This window comes from Protomyctophum bolini (genome assembly GCF_963924005.1).
Source record: "Protomyctophum bolini genome assembly, chromosome: 14".
Taxonomy (NCBI): Eukaryota; Metazoa; Chordata; class Actinopteri; order Myctophiformes; family Myctophidae; genus Protomyctophum; species Protomyctophum bolini.
Window position 1 is genome coordinate 9,331,082 of NC_137875.1, and position 21,860 is coordinate 9,352,941.

At 42.0% G+C, this 21,860-nt stretch overlaps 1 protein-coding gene across 6 annotated transcripts; it reads left to right on the forward strand.

Moving 5' to 3' along the window:
- Positions 1–1,072: 1,072 nt before the first annotated feature.
- lrsam1 (leucine rich repeat and sterile alpha motif containing 1) lies at positions 1,073–21,482 on the forward strand. Of its 6 annotated transcripts, XM_080782523.1 has the most exons (26): positions 1,073–1,218; positions 2,354–2,485; positions 4,158–4,214; positions 4,443–4,487; positions 6,162–6,239; positions 6,401–6,469; positions 6,795–6,879; positions 7,754–7,875; positions 8,065–8,155; positions 8,473–8,576; positions 8,899–8,928; positions 9,104–9,226; positions 9,467–9,606; positions 10,458–10,502; positions 10,667–10,737; positions 10,875–10,974; positions 11,810–11,897; positions 12,115–12,189; positions 12,294–12,374; positions 13,327–13,422; positions 13,583–13,681; positions 16,291–16,422; positions 16,678–16,756; positions 17,368–17,549; positions 18,643–18,732; positions 18,873–21,482. In XM_080782523.1, the coding sequence occupies exons 2-26, from the start codon at positions 2,414–2,416 to the stop codon at positions 18,903–18,905; spliced, it is 2,187 nt and encodes a 728-aa protein (XP_080638649.1). In that variant the 5' UTR covers positions 1,073–1,218; positions 2,354–2,413; the 3' UTR covers positions 18,906–21,482. The 6 variants fall into 6 exon arrangements, with proteins under 6 accessions (XP_080638649.1, XP_080638648.1, XP_080638653.1 ...); XM_080782522.1 differs by having other exon boundaries at positions 18,643–21,482; XM_080782527.1 differs by having other exon boundaries at positions 9,473–9,606; positions 18,643–21,482.
- The last annotated feature ends 378 nt before the right edge of the window (positions 21,483–21,860 follow it).

Sequence of the window (21,860 nt, forward strand, 5' to 3'; positions counted from 1 at the left end):
ATAATGCATTATGATGTATACTTGGCAGTTACGTAAATTACTATTGTTGTTTATAATTATGCATAACCATTTATAACAATGTTTATGAAGTAATAATGTATTACATAATGCATTATAAACTCAGTCGGAACAGAAGATTAAAACTACCAGGTAACACTAATGTAGTATGATGATGATGATGATGATGATATGCATAACAAAGACACTATAACTCAGTTAAGGTACAGCAGTTATGTCATCATGAAATGCATTTTATTGTAAATTATGGTCCCATTAATGTTGATTTTGGACATATATTATATTTGGACTTTCAAGTGTCAGTCAACAAGGAATTATATATTTGAAGGACCACTGGATCGATGAATATTGATTTCATAAAGTAATTAATTTTGTTAATACATTCAGAAGACCATATCATAAGAAATTACTGCCAAAGTAGATATTGAAAAACCTCATGCGGGCTTCTGAAAGCCCGTGGACCAAATATGCAGTGGACAAAAATCACACCAGGGGCGGAATGTGCCTCTTACCAGAATGTAATTGAGTAGAAATACTCTTCAAGTATACAGGCATTTAAAGCCTTTATCACCATGAAAAATTGTCATTACTCTTAAGAGTTGTTAAAAAGCATTTAGCAAAAACACTTGGTAGCAGGACTGAAAACCTTGTGATAAATAGACAATAAAGTATTATAGTAAAAGTATATGTAGGCCTGAAATGTGGTCTCTAGGCTACTGCCATTCCAGACAGTAATGACATGTAGGCCTATCAACTCCATTATGTTTAGTAATACCACTGCAATGATGGATTGTGTGTGACACATGTGTGTGACGCATTGTGAGAAGGAAGACATGGCAGTGTATCCCAAGCCAATGCCAAATGCCACTTGACAGTTTTCAAATCAGCCTCATGGTGGCGCTACAACAGGCCAAGTTGCGTCTCACACACACACACACACACACACGCACACGCACACGCACACACGGGGCCAGTTTAGAGGAGGAAAACTGTGCGGTGGGCGTACGCCGGAAGCTAGGAGGCAGCAGAACATTGACACGCCCACCTGAGTGACCTCACGTCGTGTTTTGATCACGAGCAGCTGCTTATTATTATTATTATGATGATAACAACACGTTTATAACGGTATCGTTGCTAACAACCATAACAACAACAGCAACAACAACGATCGCGGCGAGTTTGCTTGTTGCCAAGACAACGGTTTGTTGGTTTACCGTATGTTATTCACTGTTTCTTTTTGTTAAGCCTTCAGACATGCTAAGGTAGCTTAGCTTGATGTGCTATAGTCTACTAGAGATCAGTGGTTTTCAACCCTTTTCACGTCAAGGTCCATTATTGATTCTGCATTTCAGCCACGGACCACCATTTGATGACATTTAGCCTCTCAGACCCAAAACTTATAGAATATTTGGTTGTCGTTTGATAAGATGTTGTCCACAATTCCATGATGGACCATTATTAGTTAGGAGAGATACGAGGCAAACGTTGATCAATTCTTCTACATTCTCCAATTGTGTAGACTTCTTGTAAATTAAGTTACCTCTTGAGAGCGTAAAATGGATAAAAATAAGGGTCCATTTGGTTTTACACTCAAGAGTTAAAGATTGATAAGTGTTCATTTGTTTACCAATTCTCCATTTCGCAGGGGACCACCTGGAACCACCTCAATTGAGGACCAAAAAGTGAATGATTCATGTTAGTTTTATCATTATTATTATATTAGTGGTTATATGACCCTATCAGGTCAATGAAGGAAGGACCACCCATGCATTGTAAGTGGGCCACGGCCCACGGACCCCACCCCATCTGAACACGTTGATTTATGCCAATAGGGAGTAGGAGAAGATTTATGTTAAAAATAATAATTAAAGTTCTTACACATTTGACAAACAATTACGATAGATATAGGCTATTGTACACAAAAGGTATTGTATTTTGTATAGTTTTTATCATTGATTAGTCACCTTTACACAACACAAGTTACACAACTACCCTATTCGTGTGGGTAGCACCTCCACAAAATTTGCCAAAATGACAAATGTTTGTTTTGCTTTGAGTTGCCTTGTGGATTGGGTGATTGCACTCCCCCACAGTAATAAAAAACACACATTTTGGCCATGTTTACACTACGTATGGAACAAAAAAGCCACCCTAAGAAACAAATCACAGCTAAGAAAACATTGGTGGATGCTAAAAACTTCTTAAAAACTTCCTAAGAGGGTCTAAGAACAATGTCCTCTTCTTAAGAACGGTTGCTGCATGAGGCCCAATGTGTGTAGTTCTATGGCTCTGCTATCAAATATAAACATGTCAACTGTCCTGTTTTCCTTTACAGACGTCATCTGGACAGGCAGACAGACAGACAGACAGATAGGCAGACAGACAGACAGACAGGATGCCTCTGTTCTTCAGAAAGAGGAAACCCAGTGAAGACGCCAAAAAAAGACTTGAATATCAGCTGTGTCTGGTGAGCACACACACACACACACACACACACACACACACACACAGGTACCCAGGTATAATAGACCCGATCCGGCTGGGTTTTTGGAGCCATAGTGTGTCCGATGCTACATTATGCTTATTTTCACCATGACAAAGACTGCTCGTCTATCCACCTGTTTCCAATGTCCCATGAGCCTTTGCGTTTTGTGTGTGCATAACTTCCTCTTCCTCTTGCTGCTGTGACCAGTGTTGTCAGATTTGCAAGAGAAACAAGCGGCCAGGTCTATGAAAACAATCAGAAATGTTTTAACGGCTATTTGAAAATAGCAGATCTCCATGCTCACAGCGACACGTTGTGAGGTTGTACATCTGTTATTTCTTTTAAATATTGAGAATACATTGAAATATCTTGAATATTATTGAAACAAAGCAAGCAAGCCCAAACAAGGAACTACTGTACACTTTAGAAACAAGCCCGAAAAAACACAACCACCATCTACCAATATTTACAAGCGACTTTACAGAAAAACAAGTCAAAGGTTGCTTATAGTAAGCCGACATGGCAACACTGGCTGAATAGGCAGTGTAGAGGAAGTGAAGCACACACAAGGATCCCCATTACATTCCTATTCACCGAAACAGGTGAATAGGAGGAATACTGGACAACTCACCCCGGTGCTTGCCCGTTTTTCCTCCCGGAATTTTCACCAGTGAGGGGGATAACTTTGTAATATGCTATTGGCTGTTTGCATTCTTTTTGGAAAAATATAAAAAGATACTCCTGTGGAAAGGCTATATTATTTTACTTATATTGACCCTATAAACAATTTAGTATTATTTAGTATATATGTAAGGTTTTGCCCACTCAAATGGTACCTCGTCAGATAATCCCCACATATCCTACAACAACTTCTGTGAACAGACTTCACTGTAGTAGCTTTTCATAAATTATATTTGTACTTAGGCTGTCTGCTGTCATGAAAGTTTATAGTTAGAGAAATTCAAAGTCCAGCCGTCTGCTGTCCAGCCTCTCCCACCCCTCACTGGGGAAAATTCTGGGAGGAAAACAAAAACGGGGTGAGTTGTCTTGTTAGTTACCAATAGGAGCGTCACCCCTGCCTCTCCGACGCAGCGGAGCGGAGGGTTGCATAATATTAGTGCATCTAACTTCACCGACCTTCTTACCGGAGCCGTCGGCAATCACAACAAATCTGTCCCACACAGTTGACTTTCCTTTCGGAGCTTGCTCGCTATACTCTTATGTTTGTAGTTTGTGTTTCACCTCGCTGAAGAGGCAGTGCTGTCTCCAGGCACAAATCAGCAGGCGGGCATACTTTTTTCCAATTATGCAGCAGCACCAACAACAAACAAAGAAATACAAAGAAATTTGAACATGTATATATTTACAATAATCATGAAGAACTTATAGATTTAACATTTGTAAAACATTTAAATATTGGTAGGGTAGGCTAGGGTACTACTAGCCAATCTGGACTGGAGGGGCACCAAATCCAATCTGGGGGGGCAATGCCCCCCAATGCCCCCCTGTAGAGACGGCAATGTGAAGAGGGCTGCCATGATTGCATTAATATAGTGTGTGTGTGTGTGTGTGTGTGTGTGTGTGTGTGTGTGTGTGTGTGTGTGTGTGTGTGTGTGTGTGTGTGTGTGTGTGTGTGTGTGTGTGTGTGTTTCAGTCTAAGGAGGCGGGGGCTGATGACATTCTGGACATCTCAGCGTGTGAACTGTCAGAGGTAAGTAATGATAATATAATTAGTACTTACAAACTTTATACCGTAATAATATAATAATAAACTGTATTATAGATTTGCAGTTCAAAGTGCTTCACAGTAATAATAATAACTAGAAAATATTGTCCCTGAAGAAACAATTTGGGCTCGCCGCAAGCGTTTATTTAGCGTTTATTTATCTCTGAATTTTTTCCGATTCCAATACAGTAATTAAGTATTATGTATTTCCAGGTTCCATCCAGTGCTCTTTCTATCTGCAAAGTTCTTCAGAAGAAGGTAAGAAATGTATTTGAAGCACAATTCATATGAAAATCCAAGCCAGGGTTTCCCATTTATGTCCATGTGTGCCTGCCATGCAATGGCAAAACACAGCAATACTTAACTAATGTCCATTAGTACATGTACAACATGCACAATATCAGCATCATTAACACTGACTCTGTTTGAGACTGTTTGACCAGAATGGAACAGAGCCTTCATTCGTAGCATCGTTAACACATGTGAAGGAATTAGGGAAGAGTTTTCTGTGTGCATAGAGTCTAGTAGCTCTCGTCTCGGTTGTTATGAAACTAGAGGGCATGCATAAAGTGAGTGGCAAAGTGAGTTTAGCATTGTTTAACCCATTTAGGCCTGACGTCAAAAAAGAAAAAAAAAAGTCTTCTGAAAGAATATATATTCAAAGATTTGTTGCTGCATTTTCACGATTAAAAGATTTACAAGCTAGTGGCGCGCTATGAGCTAGTAGATCTGCTATTTTTCAATAGCTAAAGTATTACATAATGCTTAGTTAAAACACCAAAAGGTGTTTTAACAGAATGTGTTAACCAGAATGGATTAACACAATGTGCCCCACTGCTTTAATCCACAACGTGGCGCCAGTGCCAAAGAAATCCATGCTATGAGTTTACAAAACGCATCACTTCCGCCTGCCCCGGATGTGATCTGGCTCCACATTGGAGCCAGATTCTCATTACAGGGGATGCATTGCTGCGGAATACTTTCACTTTCTTAGCGCGATCAATGTTTAGACTTTTATAAGGTCTCAAAGATGGCAGTTTGTCTCATTTTGAAGAGAATAAGGACTATTAATGCAATCAGATAGGTGTTTTTTGTTTGGATGTATGGGCTGTCAATCAGATAGGATTTTCTGTTTGGATGTATTGGCTGTCAACCAGATAGGACTTTTATGTTTGGATGTATGGGCTGTCAATCAGATAGGACTTTTCTGTTTAGATGTATAGGCTGTCAATCAGATAGGACTTTTCTGTTTGGATGTATGGGCTGTCAACCAGATAGGACTTTTCTGTTTGGATGTATAGGCTGTCAATCAGATAGGACTTTTCCGTTTGGATGTATAGGCTGTCAATCAGATAGGACTTTTCTGTTTAGATGTATAGGCTGTCAATCAGATAGGACTTTTCCGTTTGGATGTATGGGCTGTCAACCAGATAGGACTTTTCTGTTTGGATGTATAGGCTGTCAATCAGATAGGACTTTTCCGTTTGGATGTATAGGCTGTCAATCAGATAGGACTTTTCTGTTTGGATGTATAGGCTGTCAATCAGATAGGACTTTTCTGTTTGGATGTATAGGCTGTCAATCAGATAGGACTTTTCTGTTTGGATGTATAGGCTGTCAATCAGATAGGACTTTTCCATTTTAAGGCCACTTAGCACTAGACGGTCTGAAAGGTCATTTTGACCGTTTTTTAATTATTTTGAAGTTGATTATCTTTGCCCATGAAGCTTTCAGAAGGTTCCCCTTCCATGACCATCATCATCCATCACCATTCTATCATCTCAGAAATTTTTGACATCTGAAAAAAATTCTACATGTGAATTTAAGCACATGCTAATGTTCCCGCATAACATCTGGGTAAGATGATGATGTCACGCGCATACCCTCAATACAGTGGTCTAAACGGAATATGTTTTGTTTGTTTGGTTTCAGGTTCTTATTCTCCACGGCAACGAGCTGAGGTCGATGTTGCCCAAAACCTGTGACATCATCTCATTGGCTACTATAAAGGTACGTTAGCACAAGAGTCACCAGACTGAATCGGCAGAACATAGGCTATATATTTTTAATGCGTGGCTAGCGATTCAGAGCTGGAGCCAGGCTACATTTGACCCAAAGTATGAGCACATTGTTTTATCAGATCTACACATCACTGTTTTGTTTCTCCTCAGGTGTTAGATCTACACGAGAACAAGCTGACATCACTTCCTGAGGACATCGGGAGACTGGTGTTACTACAGGTAACATCACACTACTGCCTCCTACTGGGAGACGGGTATTGCTGCAGGTAATAACGTTCTTACAGGGTGTGAATGTTCTTACAGGTTTTGAACGTACAGCAGAATCAGATCATTATGTGGATGTTCTGACAGCAGAACCAGATCATTATGTGGATGTTCTGACAGCAGAACCAGATCATTATGTTCTGACAGGGTGGATGTAGAGTTCTGACAGGGTGTGGACGTAGAGTTCTGACAGGGTGTGGATGTAGAGTTCTGACGGTGTGGATGTAGAGTTCTGACAGGGTGAGGATGTAGAGTTCTGACAGGGTGGATGTTCTCGCAGGTTCTGAACGTGCAGCAGAACCAGATCAAATCCCTTCCAGACTCTATCGGTAACCTTCAGCTGCTGCAGACGCTCAATGCCAAAGGTGAATGCACCATTTTAATTACTTTAATTACTGCTTTTGAACTCATTTACTGCCATAATGACTTTTGGGGGTTTTATTGATTCAGCGAGATCACTGTCCAGACCACCGTCTGGATAGCTCTCGGTTGCTAGGCGTTCGTTCGATAAACAGAACACGATCCGTCAGTGAAAAAGTTCCCCTCCATCCGCTTCAATGTTAAAGGGACATTTTACCGCTGGAAGAAACTGCAGTCACTCAATGTTAATAGTATTTTTTGTAGATAACAGTAGCACAATTTGAAATGTGCACCCTATGGTCAGAAAAATAATGAAGTCTGTGTGTTTGACTAGGGTTTGACTCGATTGCTGCAATGCCCATAATGCTTTAGTGCACTTCCCCTCCTTGTGGAGAGAGGGGGGCTGCATGGAGGTGTGACTTTGTAGTCTGGGAAGGAAGTGAGACCACATTCTTTTGCAGGTTTTTGGTCATGAACATGGCGTCATGACCAAAACAAAAGTATTACACACATAAAAACCCCAAGAAAGAGTTTCTTGTATCTTATTAAAATAAGCTGAAGGTAAGGTTGAAGTGGCCCTTTAACTGACTGTTGCAAAAAAAAAGAAAAAAAAAACTTATCTCTGATACTTTTCCCAGATTGAAATTTTGATCAAAACGGCGATGTTCGCGGCATTACTGTAAAGCGTCACTGGTCACGGTGTAACAAAATGTTCGTTTCGAGTGAATTATAAAAAGATTGCGTCTATCATCGCCTAGACGATTTTACTTCCGTCCTAGGCCAATGAGTTCAATGAGTCTTCAAAATAAAAGCTCGCTCTGAAAAGTTGTAACGCGGTGCGTTCTGGGTAGTGCAGTTCTAACGCAGTGCGTTCTACAGGTAACTGCCTCAGTGAAGTGCCGTCCTCGGTCGGGTCGCTGAGCAGCCTGAGGACTCTGGATCTGAGTGACAACAACATCCATGAGCTTCCTAAAGCTGTGGCCTACATCCGCACTCTGGAGGTGGGTGTGTGGTGGTGGTGGTGGAGGTGGAGCTACGTTTTATTTTATTTCTTTTTTTTCCTCTTTTTTGCAATTAATTCGTTTTTGATTAATTGAATAGTCGAGAAGTCTGTTGTCCTAAACTGTCTGTCTGTCTGTCTGTCTGTCTGTCTCTCTCTCTCTCTCTCTCTCTCTCTCTCTCTCTCTCAGAGCTTCACTCTAGATGCAGGGGACATGTCCTATCCTCCAGCCAGTGTATGTTCAGGTGGTACAGCAGAGATCCAGCGCTTCCTCTGTGCTGGTAAGATATCTGCATAGTAGCTACTAACCCTAACCCTACTATCTAATATCTGCTCCTAGCATCCATCTGCTGCTCCCTAGAACTAGGAGGAGTATTGTCTCTTATTCATGTGTTTTTTTTGGTATTCTCTCTTCTTCATGTGGTATATAATGCTTCTTTGTGTGTGTTTTTTCTTCTTTTTTTCTCAAGTATTCTCCTCCATCTCAGTATCTTCTGCCGGTGTGTTTTGTAGTTCTAATGCAGTGTCTTCTGGGTAATGCAGTTCTAATGCAGTGTGTGTGTGTGTGTGTGTGTGTGTGTGTGCGTTTGTTTTTCAGAACTAGGAGAGGAGTATTGTCCTCCATCTCAGTATCTGCTGCCGGTGTTGGAGAGCAAGTTACAGTTACACTCTGACTATGTGGACGGAGAACAAGCCTGGAAGGTACTATACTATACTACTATACTATACTATACTATACTATACTATACTATACAAAATGGAAACTAAATAAAAACTGTCAAACACAGACTAAATATATGGACAATTTGGTCAGCAAATAAAAAAAATGTTAGGAAGGGACTAGTGATCCAGTAAGAGTGATTTTAAACTTGGTTGCATGCTGAAAATCCAGCGCTTCTGTGCCAAAGACGTGCAGTTACATTCTGTTAGGTCGTATTGCAGTCATATTAACAATTTTATAATTCTCTTCACAGTAAATTGAATGAACTGATTATTAATCAAAACATGTATGTTTTCTTCACAGAGCAAATTTAACGAGTATGAGAAGAAGAAGGTATGTGACACCATCTAAACTCCCTGACTGTCAATCACACGCTAGACTACCGTACCTGTCAATCATAATTACTGACTACTGTACCTGTCCATCATACTCCCTGAATGATCGGAGGATGCCAAAATACTGCTACTCTCTACCTCTCTACCTCTCCTCCTCTCCTCTGGTCTTCCAGGAGCAGAAGCTGAAGGAGACGCTGGCCTTCGAGCTTCAGCTGGAGGAGTCGCACAAGGAGCACGCTCAGCTCCTCCTCATGAACTTCTCCCACAAGGAGAACGTCCTCAACTCAGTCAGAATGGTAACTCCTTCTAACTCCTATTAACTCCTCCTAATTCATTCTAACTCCTTCTAACTCCTTGTCTCCTCCTAACTCCTTCTAACTCCTCCTAAATCCTTCTAACTCCTCCTCATGAACTGTGCCCACAAGGAGAACGTCCTCAACTCTTGTCAGACTGGTAGAGTTTAATAACTGTTATCAACTAGTCAGACTCTGTTATTAGAGTCAGTCTCCTGACGGTGTAATAATGAACGCCCTCAGGAACAGGAGCGTGTGGAGCAGGGTTTCTGCAAGCAGCAGAGGGCGGTGGAGGCGGGCCGGGCCAGCCTCCTGGCGAGGGTCAAGCAGGCGGAGCACCATGTCGCAGGTCGCATCACTGACCTTCTGATGGACGCCAGCAGGTCAGTAGGCCACGTGACGATATATAATGGTTACACATGGTCACAGAGATCATGTGTTGTTGTCACTGTGCAACAGCTATAACACAGTGGTCCGACGTACTAATTAGTCCGACACTCTACCCCAAACCCTAACCTAACCCTAACCGCACGCAGAAGCCACATGTGAGTTTACCCGACCATGCATGTCGGAACCAAACCTCTGGACCACTGAGAACACAATGTAGAATATCTGTAAAATGAAACTATGAGTATACTCTATAGAGTGCTCTATGTCTACATACAATTCTATCTAAATGACATAACTTGAGCCTTTGTATACCTGTAAGGTCGTCGAGGCTAGGGCAAGTGCTATGGGCTAAGATGGAGTCTGAAGAGGTGGAGTTTCAGACTACGGCGGCAGATTGGGATTGAGTCTGCAGTTCTGATTACAATGGGAAGTTCATTCCATAGTTTTGGACCCAGAAGGGAGAAGAGTCTGGGACATGTGGAGCGTTGTCCCGGCTGTTTTAGTAAACGTTCTGCCAGCTGATCTGATCTGGGTTAGTTCAGATTTTTGGACTTAAAGCTGTAGGAAATACTTGCCATTAATATAGTGGTTGCCTGAGTCCCGTGGCGGGAGTTCTGGTTTGGTTGGTGAATATTAAGTAGTTCTGGTCATTTGGTGGTGGGGTCACTGGGGTGTACAGACTAAAAATATTTCGTTCAACTTCGACCCCTCTGTCACATGGAACTATTTTCCAGCAGCAGCACAAAAATAAAAGTTTAAATAATGTGTGTTTTATGGTAATAAAAGGTTTAAATGTAGGTGTATTACCATGTATGGTAATAAAAGGTTGTCGGTTCCGTTCCAGACAGAAGAAGAGTGCGGCGTTCCTGACAGCACTGGAGAAAGACAGGTAGCTGTCTGTCTGTCTGTCTGTCTGTCTGTCTGTCTGTCTGTCTGTCTGTCTGTCTGTCTGTCTGTCTGTCTGTCTGTCTGTCTGTCTGTCTGTCTGTCTGTCTGTCTGTCTGTCATTAATGTTTAGGTGTTATTTAAACTGTGCGTTGCTGCCCCCTGCAGGATTCACATGGAACACCTGACTGCCATCACACAGGAAGAAGCCAATTCACTGAGGAAGAGAGATGTGGCAGGTCAGTGTTTATTATTATTATATATCTTCAACCGCTTATCTGTAGCCGGGTCACGGTGGCAACAGCTCCACCAGAGAACTCCAGACGTTCCTTTCCAGAGCAACATTAGTGACGTCCTCCTTACCTCTATTTTATAGATGCCATGCAGAAGATGCTATCGGACAGCGTTTCTATGATGCTTCTTCAGGAGGCCAGTGACTTCAGAAGACAGAACATGAGGCAGGAGGCATTCAGGAGGTCTGAAGACATATTAATTATGCATTCTATTAATTATTAGGGATGCACTGAATATTCGGCCACCGAAACTATTCGGTCACTATTCGGCCGAATGCAAAACATGCATATTCGGTTCGGTTGATTTTAGAGTCGAAACCGAATAGTCAACGAACCGAGGTTACCTTTCTTGACCTACTGTGTTATTGTGATGATGTGATCAAAATGTCTTTTTCCATTATAGAGCGCCGCAGTCCCGCCCCCTTTCATGACGACACTAGGACCGGGAGTGAATTTCTCATAAATTTTTCCCATAGACATTTCAAAAAGTATTTATTTAAAGACAATTACGCCACGGAAAAAGCCAACTGGAGTTGTGACAAATCATGACAACAAACACAACATTTTGGGCCGGACAAATAATCACAACTGGAGTTGGCTTTGTACGAGGCTTAAAAGGTCTTTAAATAAATACTTTTTGAAATGTCTATGAGGAAAATGAACGGGGGATCATTTCCTGGTCCCTGGTAGGGGACTGCGACGCTCTATCATGTAGCTCGACTACAAGAAAGGTACGCCCATGACAGAAATGGTACACAATCTGGTAAAAAAACAAATAAATAAGGCTTAAAATAATTTATGAATATTTTCGTAAATGTCTATGGGAAGAAAGATTAATGGGTTTTGTACCTGTTGCACCACAAAAATGGCCACCACACTATGCCATTCTTCTCTATTGTCTGTATTGTCTTTTCCATTGCCGCATCTATTGTCTTATCTATTGCCTTTTCCATTGTCTTATATATTGTCTTTTCCATTGTTCTATCCATTGTCTCATCCGTTGTCTTCTGTACTGCAGTGTTCAAAGTTTGGACATGCGGTTTGACCAGGTTCTGTCTCTACAACAACTGGACAAGTCCAAAGCAATCGCACACATCTTAGAAGAGGTATGTTACACACAGTCACACACACACACACACATATGCATGCATGCATGCACGCGCGCACACACACACACACACACACACACACACCGGAAATTGAAACATATCTTCATTACGTCAATCAGTATACGAGCATACGCATAAAAAAGCCGGCACGACCACCTTACTTGCACGCTCTGCTTGCGCAAGTAATAATAATAATAATGATTGTCCTGTGCAGGAGGAGATTCAGAAAGCTGCCTTCGAGGCTCTACAGCTGCAGAAGGACAGTGTGCATGGATACATCCGCAGCCAGGTGTGTAACATGTGACCTCATTGTGTTCCTCATCCTCATGCAGATAATGTTCCTCATTATGTTCCTCATAATGTTCCTCATAATGTTCCTCGTCCTCATTGCAGATCAAGCTCATTGAGGATGAGTTGATGCAGCTGACCAAGCTGGAGGTTAAGAGACGGACACTGGACGCTGAGAGCCTTCAGGTCTGCCTGACCAACACCCTTATTTCTGTTTGACCAACACCCTTATTTCTGTTTGACCAACACCCTTATTTCTGTCTGACCATCACCCTTATTTCTGTCTGACCAACACCCTTATTTCTGTCTGACCATCACCCTTATTTCTGTTTGTCTGACCATCACCCTTATTTCTGTTTGTCTGACCATCACCCTTATTTCTGTCTGACCATCACCCTTATTTCTGTCTGTCCATCACCCTTATGTCTGTCTGACCATCACCCTTATTTCTGTCTGACCATCACCCTTATTTCTGTCTGACCATCACCCTTATTTCTGTTTGACCATCACCCTTATTTCTGTCTGACCATCACCCTTATTTCTGTCTGACCATCACCCTTATTTCTGTTTGACCATCACCCTTATTTCTGTTTGACCATCACCCTTATTTCTGTCTGACCATCACCCTTATTTCTGTCTGACCATCACCCTTATTTCTGTCTGTCTGTCCATCACCCTTATTTCTGTCTGTCTGTCCATCACACTAATTTCTGTCTGTCTGACCATCACACTTATTTCTGTCTGTCTGACCATCACCCTTATTTCTGTCTGTCTGACCATCACACTTATTTCTGTCTGTCTGACCATCACCCTTATTTCTCATCGTAGTACGATGTGAATATATTAATTAATCCTGGCGGGTAATATGTGAACACCTGACCCCAACCCCATTCGGATGATATCAATTCAGCAAAGTTCAATTGATCCGACTCACCGCCGTCCGAGTTGCGACCCAATAGGCACAGAATAGTAAATCATGTTTTGGGGTGAGAGCGCCGAATGCTACTAGATAACCATCATCAACCAACAGAAATATAAGAAAACACCTACTCAATCAATAGTCTGATAGTGGGTCACGGACCAGCGCTTAGCTCTCAGTGACGTGTGTGTGTGTGTGTGTGTGTGTGTGTGTGTGTAGGGGGTCCTTGGGGACCAGCGCTCCGCTCTCAGTGACATGTTACAACAGCTGCTGAAGCAGAAGGACCAGAGGGAGGCGGAGCTGAAGCAAGTTCTGGTGAGTTTCTCCCAAACAGCGGGCTGGGGTCACATGATCACATGACCAACGAGCGGCCTTCTTGAGCCATCCTGGACATGTTTTCTGCATGCGCACATCATTCAGACAAAACTGATGTAATTAAACAGTGTGTAATAGATTACATTGATGTGTGTTGCAGTCGGAGATGGAGAGGAAGTCAGAATCCAGCCAGCAGCACTACTGGATGATTCAATACCAGAGGCTGTTGGAGTCCAAACCCATGTCACTGAGGATGGAGGTAACAACCACACCCTATACTACACCCTACACACCCTATACTACACCCTACACACCACACAATACCATATGATGTCACTGAGGATGGAGGTAACAACCACACCCTATACTACACCCTACACACCCTATACTACACCCTACACACCACACAATACCATATGATGTCACTGAGGATGGAGGTAACAACTACACCCTACACACCTCACAATACCATATGATACACCCTATACTACACCCTACACACCACACAATACCATATGATACACCCTATACTACACCCTACACACCACACAATACCATATGATACACCCTATACTACACCCTACACACCTCACAATACCATATGATACACCCTATACTACACCCTACACACCACACAATACCATATGATACACCCTATACTACACCCTACACACCACACAATACCATATGATACACCCTATACTACACCCTACACACCTCACAATACCATATGATACACCCTATACTACACCCTACACACCACACAATACCATATGATACACCCTATACTACACCCTACACACCACACAATACCATATGATACACCCTATACTACACCCTACACACCTCACAATACCACATGATGTCACTGAGGATGGAGGTAACAACCACACCCTATACTACACCCTACACACCTCACAATACCATATGATACACCCTATACTACACCCTACACACCACACAATACCATATGATGTCACTGAGGATGGAGGTAACAACCATATACTATATGACACCCTACACACCCTATACTACACCCTACACACCCTATACTACACCCTACACACCACACAATACCATATGATGTCACTGAGGATGGAGGTAATAACCACACCCTATACTACACCCTACACACCCTATACTACACCCTACACACCACAAAATACCATATGATGTCACTGAGGATGGAGGTAACAACCACACCCTATACTACCCTACACACCTCACAATACCATATGATGTCACTGAGGATGGAGGTAACAACCACACCCTATACTACACCCTACACACCTCACAATACCATATGATACACCCTATACTACACCCTACACACCTCACAATACCATATGATACACCCTATACTACAACCTACACACCTCACAATACCATATGATGTCACTGAGGATGGAGGTAACAACCACACCCTATACTACACCCTACACACCCTATACTACACCCTACACACCTCACAATACCATATGATACATCCTATACTACACCCTACACACCACACAATACCATATGATACACCCTATACTACACCCTACACACCTCACAATACCATATGATGTCACTGAGGATGGAGGTAACAACCACACCCTATACTACACCCTACACACCTCACAATACCATATGATACACCCTATACTACACCCTACACACCTCACAATACCATATGATGTCACTGAGGATGGAGGTAACAACCACACCCTATACTACCCTACACACCTCACAATACCATATGATACACCCTATACTACACCCTACACACCACACAATACCATATGATGTCACTGAGGATGGAGGTAATAACCACACCCTATACTACACCCTACACACCTCACAATACCATATGATGTCACTGAGGATGGAGGTAACAACAACACCCTATACTACACCCTACACACCTCACAATACCATATGATACACCCTACACACCACACAATACCATATGATGTCACTGAGGATGGAGGTAATAACCACACCTATACTACACCCTATACTACACCCTACACACCACACAATACCATATGATACACCCTATACTACACCCTACACACCACACAATACCATATGATGTCACTGAGGATGGAGGTAATAACCACACCCTATACTATACCATATGATACCAGAGACTGTTGGAGTCCAAACCCATGTAACTGAGGATGGAGGTAATATACTACTATACTATACTATCATTACTAAATTCACCGATCGCTGTGTGTCTGTCCTATTTCGGGTCACCAGTGAAATGCATGTTGGGACGGCTTCCGGGTCACCAGTGAAATGCATGTTGGGACGGACACAGATTAATACTGGGACACACTTTTCCGCGTAACAGACCCACACGGGGTAAACAACTCGGACCCTGATACTACTAGCTACTCTTGCGTCAGTCGACATAACTTCTTCTTTGGGGAAGCATCGCGGCCAACACACAGACACCTGAAAGCCAGCTCTGACAGTCGGACGGGGCATGTTAACGTGAACACACGCACTGTTTCGACACCACACTGAACATCATTTGCTGTTCAAATATTCATAACGGGTAAGGATTAGTACTATACTATCATTACTACCGTAACGTAACGTAACATACGACGATACGATTCAACACCAGAGACTGCTCGGTGTCACCGAGGATGGCACTGCACTCCCTTGATCTCCTCCCCCACCCCACCCCCTTCTCTTCTTCCCTTTATTTGTTTTCTTGGAGAAGAAATAACACGATGGGCACAAAAACAAATGTCACCCACCTTTTTACTTTGTAAAACTGTGACGTGACAATAAATATGATTCTGATTCGGATTCATGTCTCTCTCTCTCTCTCTTTATCTCTCTCTCTCTCTCTCTCTCTCCCTCCCCCAGGAGGCGGGCGTAGAGAGGTCACTGGTCAGCCTGTTGTGCAAACTGTCAGCTCAACACTTCCTGCCCATCCTCGCCCACCATCACGTGACCAGACACACCCTGTGTCACATGACCCCTTCTGATCTCCACAAGGTAACCTCTAATAATGAATTAGTTGTAAACAGCACAGAGGTACAGCCAGACATTAAAGGGATAGTTCCGGATTTTTTTACTTAAGCTGTATGAAATACTTGCCATTAATATAGTGGTTGCAACTGTATTAATTGATTGCCCGAGTCCCGTGGTGGGAGTTCTGCTCTGGTTTTGGTTTAATATTAAGTAGTTCCGAACATTTTGTGGGGGGCACAGGGGGCCACGCATTAAAAGTAAATTATTTTTTTCCACCAGATGGGGATCAGTGAAGTGGGCGTACAGAGGGCACTTCTGGACTGGGCCAAGCAGCAGCAACGCCTTTCTACTCCAAAAGGTAAAAAACACTTTCATTTCTACTCCGAAAGGTAAAGACTTGTTTACTTTGCCTGTTTATCGATAGCTATAGCAACTGGGAGCTAACCAGAGGATAGTGAAGACCGAGATCTTTTGCAATTCAATAAAAAGTTAAAACGCATTTAAGTCGTCTTTGGGAGGCTGGGCCTTTGGCCTCGTTCTTGGCAGGTAAAGAGTTTTAACCTCCATTAACGCCCCGTTAACTTCTCTCATTGACCGCCATTATACAGCAGGTCAGTGGCATTGGAAGTGGGGTGCTGAGGGGGGTGCTTTTCTAAGCAAAGATTATGTGTTAGACGGCCCATCGCGGTCCCGTCACTAGTCGTGTTAGATTTAATCATACCTCCTGTTGTTGTCGATTGCCTTGGGAGTGTTTTGGCTACATCAAGCTACTTCAGCCACATCCAGGATGTAGCCTGGTGCGTCGCTAAATGTGCTCCGTCGATATAAATTGATAGTACCGATTGGTTTTATTAAAGGGAAGATATAATCAACCAAAGTTAAGCTTCAGAACTTTTTGTGGGGTGTTTTAATAATGAAAAATCCAAAACTATCCTAACCTCGGTCCCATCCCTGTGTCCCCCCCCCCAGAGGCTGAAGAGGAAACGGCAGAGGCAGCGGCAGCGCCCCCTAGTGCTCCATTCCCCTGTGACTCTCCCCCGGGCCACAACCTCAGCACTCCTTCCACCCCCGGGACCCCCGTCACTCCGTCGGCCCCCAGCCCATTGGAGGGTCCGGGGGGCTCCGAGTGTGTGGTGTGCATGGAGACTGTGGTGAGTGCTCTACTGTATAGTGTGTGTGTGTGTGTGTGTGTGTGTGTGTGTGTGTGTGTGTGTGTGTGTGTGTGTGTGTGTGTGTGTGTGTGTGTGTGTGTGTGTGTGTGTGTGTGTGTGTGTGTGTGTGTGTGTGTGTGCATATGTGCGCGTGCGTGTGTGATAGGATATAATACGATACTCAGATGTGCCGTTTGAGAACTTCACATGTCCTGCCATTGGCAGTTCAGTAGATTCTCAGTGCATTGTCAGAAACATATTAGGCAGTATGTATTTAGGCCCTGGCCCCTGGCCCTTATGAGGGGAAAGAAAAAAGAAAGTATCTGAGAGTAGTTAGTATATGAAAGCCAAAATGTTAATCCTTTTTGGCCCCAAGGACCCCTTCCACTTCCAGTATATTCAATTGCATGTTGGCATTACCAACCACCCACACGTGCAGAGAGAAAGAGTCAAGGATATTCCACACGGTGTGGTGTAGTAAAGAAATACATATTCAGCAGGAGACACACATGGTATAAAGTCAGTATCTCTCTCCCTCCGTCTCGTTGTTGCGTCGCAGATCGCATGCATTGTGGAGCTGCGTTGCATCAAAATAAAACTGTCCCTTCACTCCGTGGAGTGACAAATATATAAACATGCCAGGCCATGGTTCATGGAAAAGTGCTAGTGAGCTTTCAGATCTGTGTTAGTGGCGAACATAGACAGTGGCGAATATGTAATCACCCGTCAAGGGCTTCTGTCCCTATAGGCAAATTCCAATACCCAAAAGCACAGCCACTCCAGCATAGCGGTGTTACGGTGAAATTGGTGACCTGCTGAAATGTGCGTCTGTAAGAAGCACGTCGCTGTATGATGACGTTGCGTAAGGGGTCCTAATGGCCAAAAGAGGTATATAAGTACCTAGCAAGTGTTGTGTAAAATGTGGAGTAATTTGAGTGTGTGTGTGGGCCTGCTCTTGAATTAAGTCTAGAGAGGCGGTCTAATCTACCGCTGGAGACGGACGGAGGCTCCCTCAGGTTCACCAACCTTGAAGGAAGAGTGTGTGTGTGTGTGTTGATTGATTGATTGGTTGGTTGTGTTTTCTGTCCTCCAGGCTCAAGTCATCTTCCTGCCATGTGGTCACGTCTGCTGCTGTCGGGTCTGCAGCGACGCTCTGCAGAACTGTCCTCTGTGTCGAGGAAGCCTGGAGCAACGCGTTAGAATCTATCACACCTAACTCTGGAGCAACGCGTTAGAATCTATCACACCTAACTCTGGAGCAACGCGTTAGAATCTATCACACCTAACTCTGGAGCAACGCGTTAGAATCTATCACACCTAACTCTGGAGCAACGCGTTAGAATCTATCACAACTAACTCTATGTCGAGGAAGCCTGGAGCAACGCGTTAGAATCTATCACCACTAACTCTATGTCGAGGAAGCCTGGAGAAACGCGTTAGAATCTATTACAACTAACTATGCGTTAGAATCTATCACAACTAACTCTATGTCGAGGAAGCCTGGAGCAACACGTTAGAATCTATCACCACTAACTCTATGCGTTAGAATCACAATTTAACTAACTATAGATCAACACATCAGAACTAATCTAATCTATCAGAGCTAATCTATTCTATCAGAACTAGGCATGTAACGAATAACGATTCACTCAACTCCCGATATAATTCAAATCATCATGTTAGGTTCAAGATACGATTTTTCACGATTCTTAGCTGTTTTGAACGGGTGAATGAATGAATTCACGCTAGCGGCCAAGGTATTAAAGATAGTTTATATCAATATATATCGTTGCATGCCTAATCAGAACTAATCTAATCTATCAGAACTAATTACAGCTTCTACTAAAACTTCTACCAACACCTCGTGAATATTTATGAATCTACAAAAATAATATAATACATCTAATAATCAACTGAGAATGAAGTGACGTACAGTATAATGGTTCATAATATTCCTGAAAACATTCAGTTGTGCCTTTCTCTGAAAAGAAAAAAAAATACAAATAGACTGTTGGTCCATGTTCTAACCCTTAAACTGTGTACAAAGAAGCTAACGCACACCAAAGTCCTTGTGGCGGTGCCGGCAAACGGGAGAAAACTGTAGAGTAAATGTTGAAAAAACAAGAGGGTGACCGCACACGCCCATAGCCAGAGTGCCAATGTTTTATTAGACTTAGCTATCCTAATAAAATATTAATATTTTATTAGACTTAGCTATCCTAATAAAATATTAATATTTTATTAGACTTAGCTATCCTAATAAAATATTAATATTTTATTAGACTTAGCTAGCCTAATAAAATATTGGCAGTCTGGCTATTGGCGTGTGCGGTCACCCTCTTGTTTTTTCAACATTTACTCTAACCCTTATACTGCCATGCATGTGTGACTGTGTGTGTGCATTTTCTCTGCGTATTCTGTGTATGAATGCGTGTTTGAATGGATGAGGATGGATGAATGTAATGCACAATCTATGTAATGGTGTGTGTGTGTGTGTGTGTGTGTGTGTGTGTGTGTGTGTGTGTGTGTGTGTGTGTGTGTGTGTGTGTGTGTGTGTGTGTGTGTGTGTGTGTGAATGGGTGAATGTAATGCACTATCTATGTAAAGCGCCTTGGATATAAGCGCACCATATATAAATGCACCATTGAATTATCATTTATATTTATGAATGATAAACCCATGCATGTGTGTGTGTGTGTGTGTGTGTGTCGCCATAGCGACATATTTATGAACGATGTCACCACACTTATATAAATGTGTCTAAACGATCCATTCCATGTAGCTGCTTCACCTCTGAACTTTGAACTCCGACCCCCTGGTTGTGTCATGTACGAGTTTATGGTGATTTTTCATTAATTTCTGTTTTTATTTAGTTTTCACTTCACAGATCATTTCAGTTTTATTTTTTTAGTGGCTAAGCTAGAACACTGTTTCCCAAACAGTGGGTCGCGGACACATTTCTTTTTATGGGTCCCTTTATTTTTCAATAAAATAAAAATTAAAAATGAATTAAAAACATTAATTTCTTTTCAGTAATTTCATGGATAAATAAAATAAAAATAGAATTAATTCCCATAAATTACAAAACAAATCTTTTAGAAGTAGTGTAAATCACAGATCTACAAGTACCATGAGCATATCTATCTTACACGGCTCAATTACTGTCATCCTTGTGAGCTTGGAGATCAGCTATTTTCACTAGCTTGGATTATTTTTTTATTTTATGCTTTGCAAAGTATTTTGAATCATTTCCAAAAGAAATGAATGCAGTATAAAATAAACTTAATATATATTGTTTTATACTGCAATCATGTCTTTTGGAAATTCTTTATATCTTGTTCTAAATGTCTTTATTGTGTCTTATAGGCTATAGTTAGAGCCCTCGTATAAACCCCCTGGGATTCTTGCCTCATGGCACAATTCCCCTTTTTATTGAATTGTTTTATAGTGTGCTAAATGAACGTTTGGGAGGCACTGAGCTATAATACCTGGCAGTGAATGTGTTTTAAAGTGGATTATAGGGTTTTATTAGTCTCGCATAGGAAGACAACTATTCCATAATCTCTGAATGCTATAGCTATATAGAGTCTGGAACTACACCTCCTGAAATCTTTCATTTTCCATTTATACTAAGCAGCAATTAAGCTGTATTATGCTTAGATGATTTCTATTTATATTATGATAAACTTGTGCGACTGTAAAGATAAGGCTCCACTTCTGCTTTATGGCCTTTTTAGGCCTATACTCATGACAGAGCTTCTGTTGCTCCAGACTGTATGATGAAACATTAGAAAACAGTCTGGCAATGTGAGACTATAGGGTTTTATTAACTTTTATTTTCTTATTTTGTTTGCTCATTAGTACATGCATGTGTCAGGTGGGAGCGATTTCAAAATGTCTGAATAGTTGTTTTTGGATTGAATAAAAATCAATTTAAATCCACCCAAAATGCTGTGTTTTAATATATACAATACAGATTAAGGACAGACTAGCAGCCTCACCCTGCAGGGTTGATCTGACCCTCCATTCCAATGACTCAGAAACTACAAAAAAATTCAAAGTAAAACGTTCCAGCATGTGTCTCCACAGTAAACTGAATTATAAAAAAGTGTGAATGGAGTTTCTAGGTGAAAGTGATTTTATCTGCCATTGAGCCCCATTATACATTTCTCAAATTTGAAAGCACTATATTTCTAAAACTATGAAACATTTCAAAAATTCCTTTTCAGGCAAACATGTCCACCATAAGATGAACCTAAATAGGTTTGAATGGGGTTTCTAGGTGTAAGTATGTAGGATTAGTAGCATGCC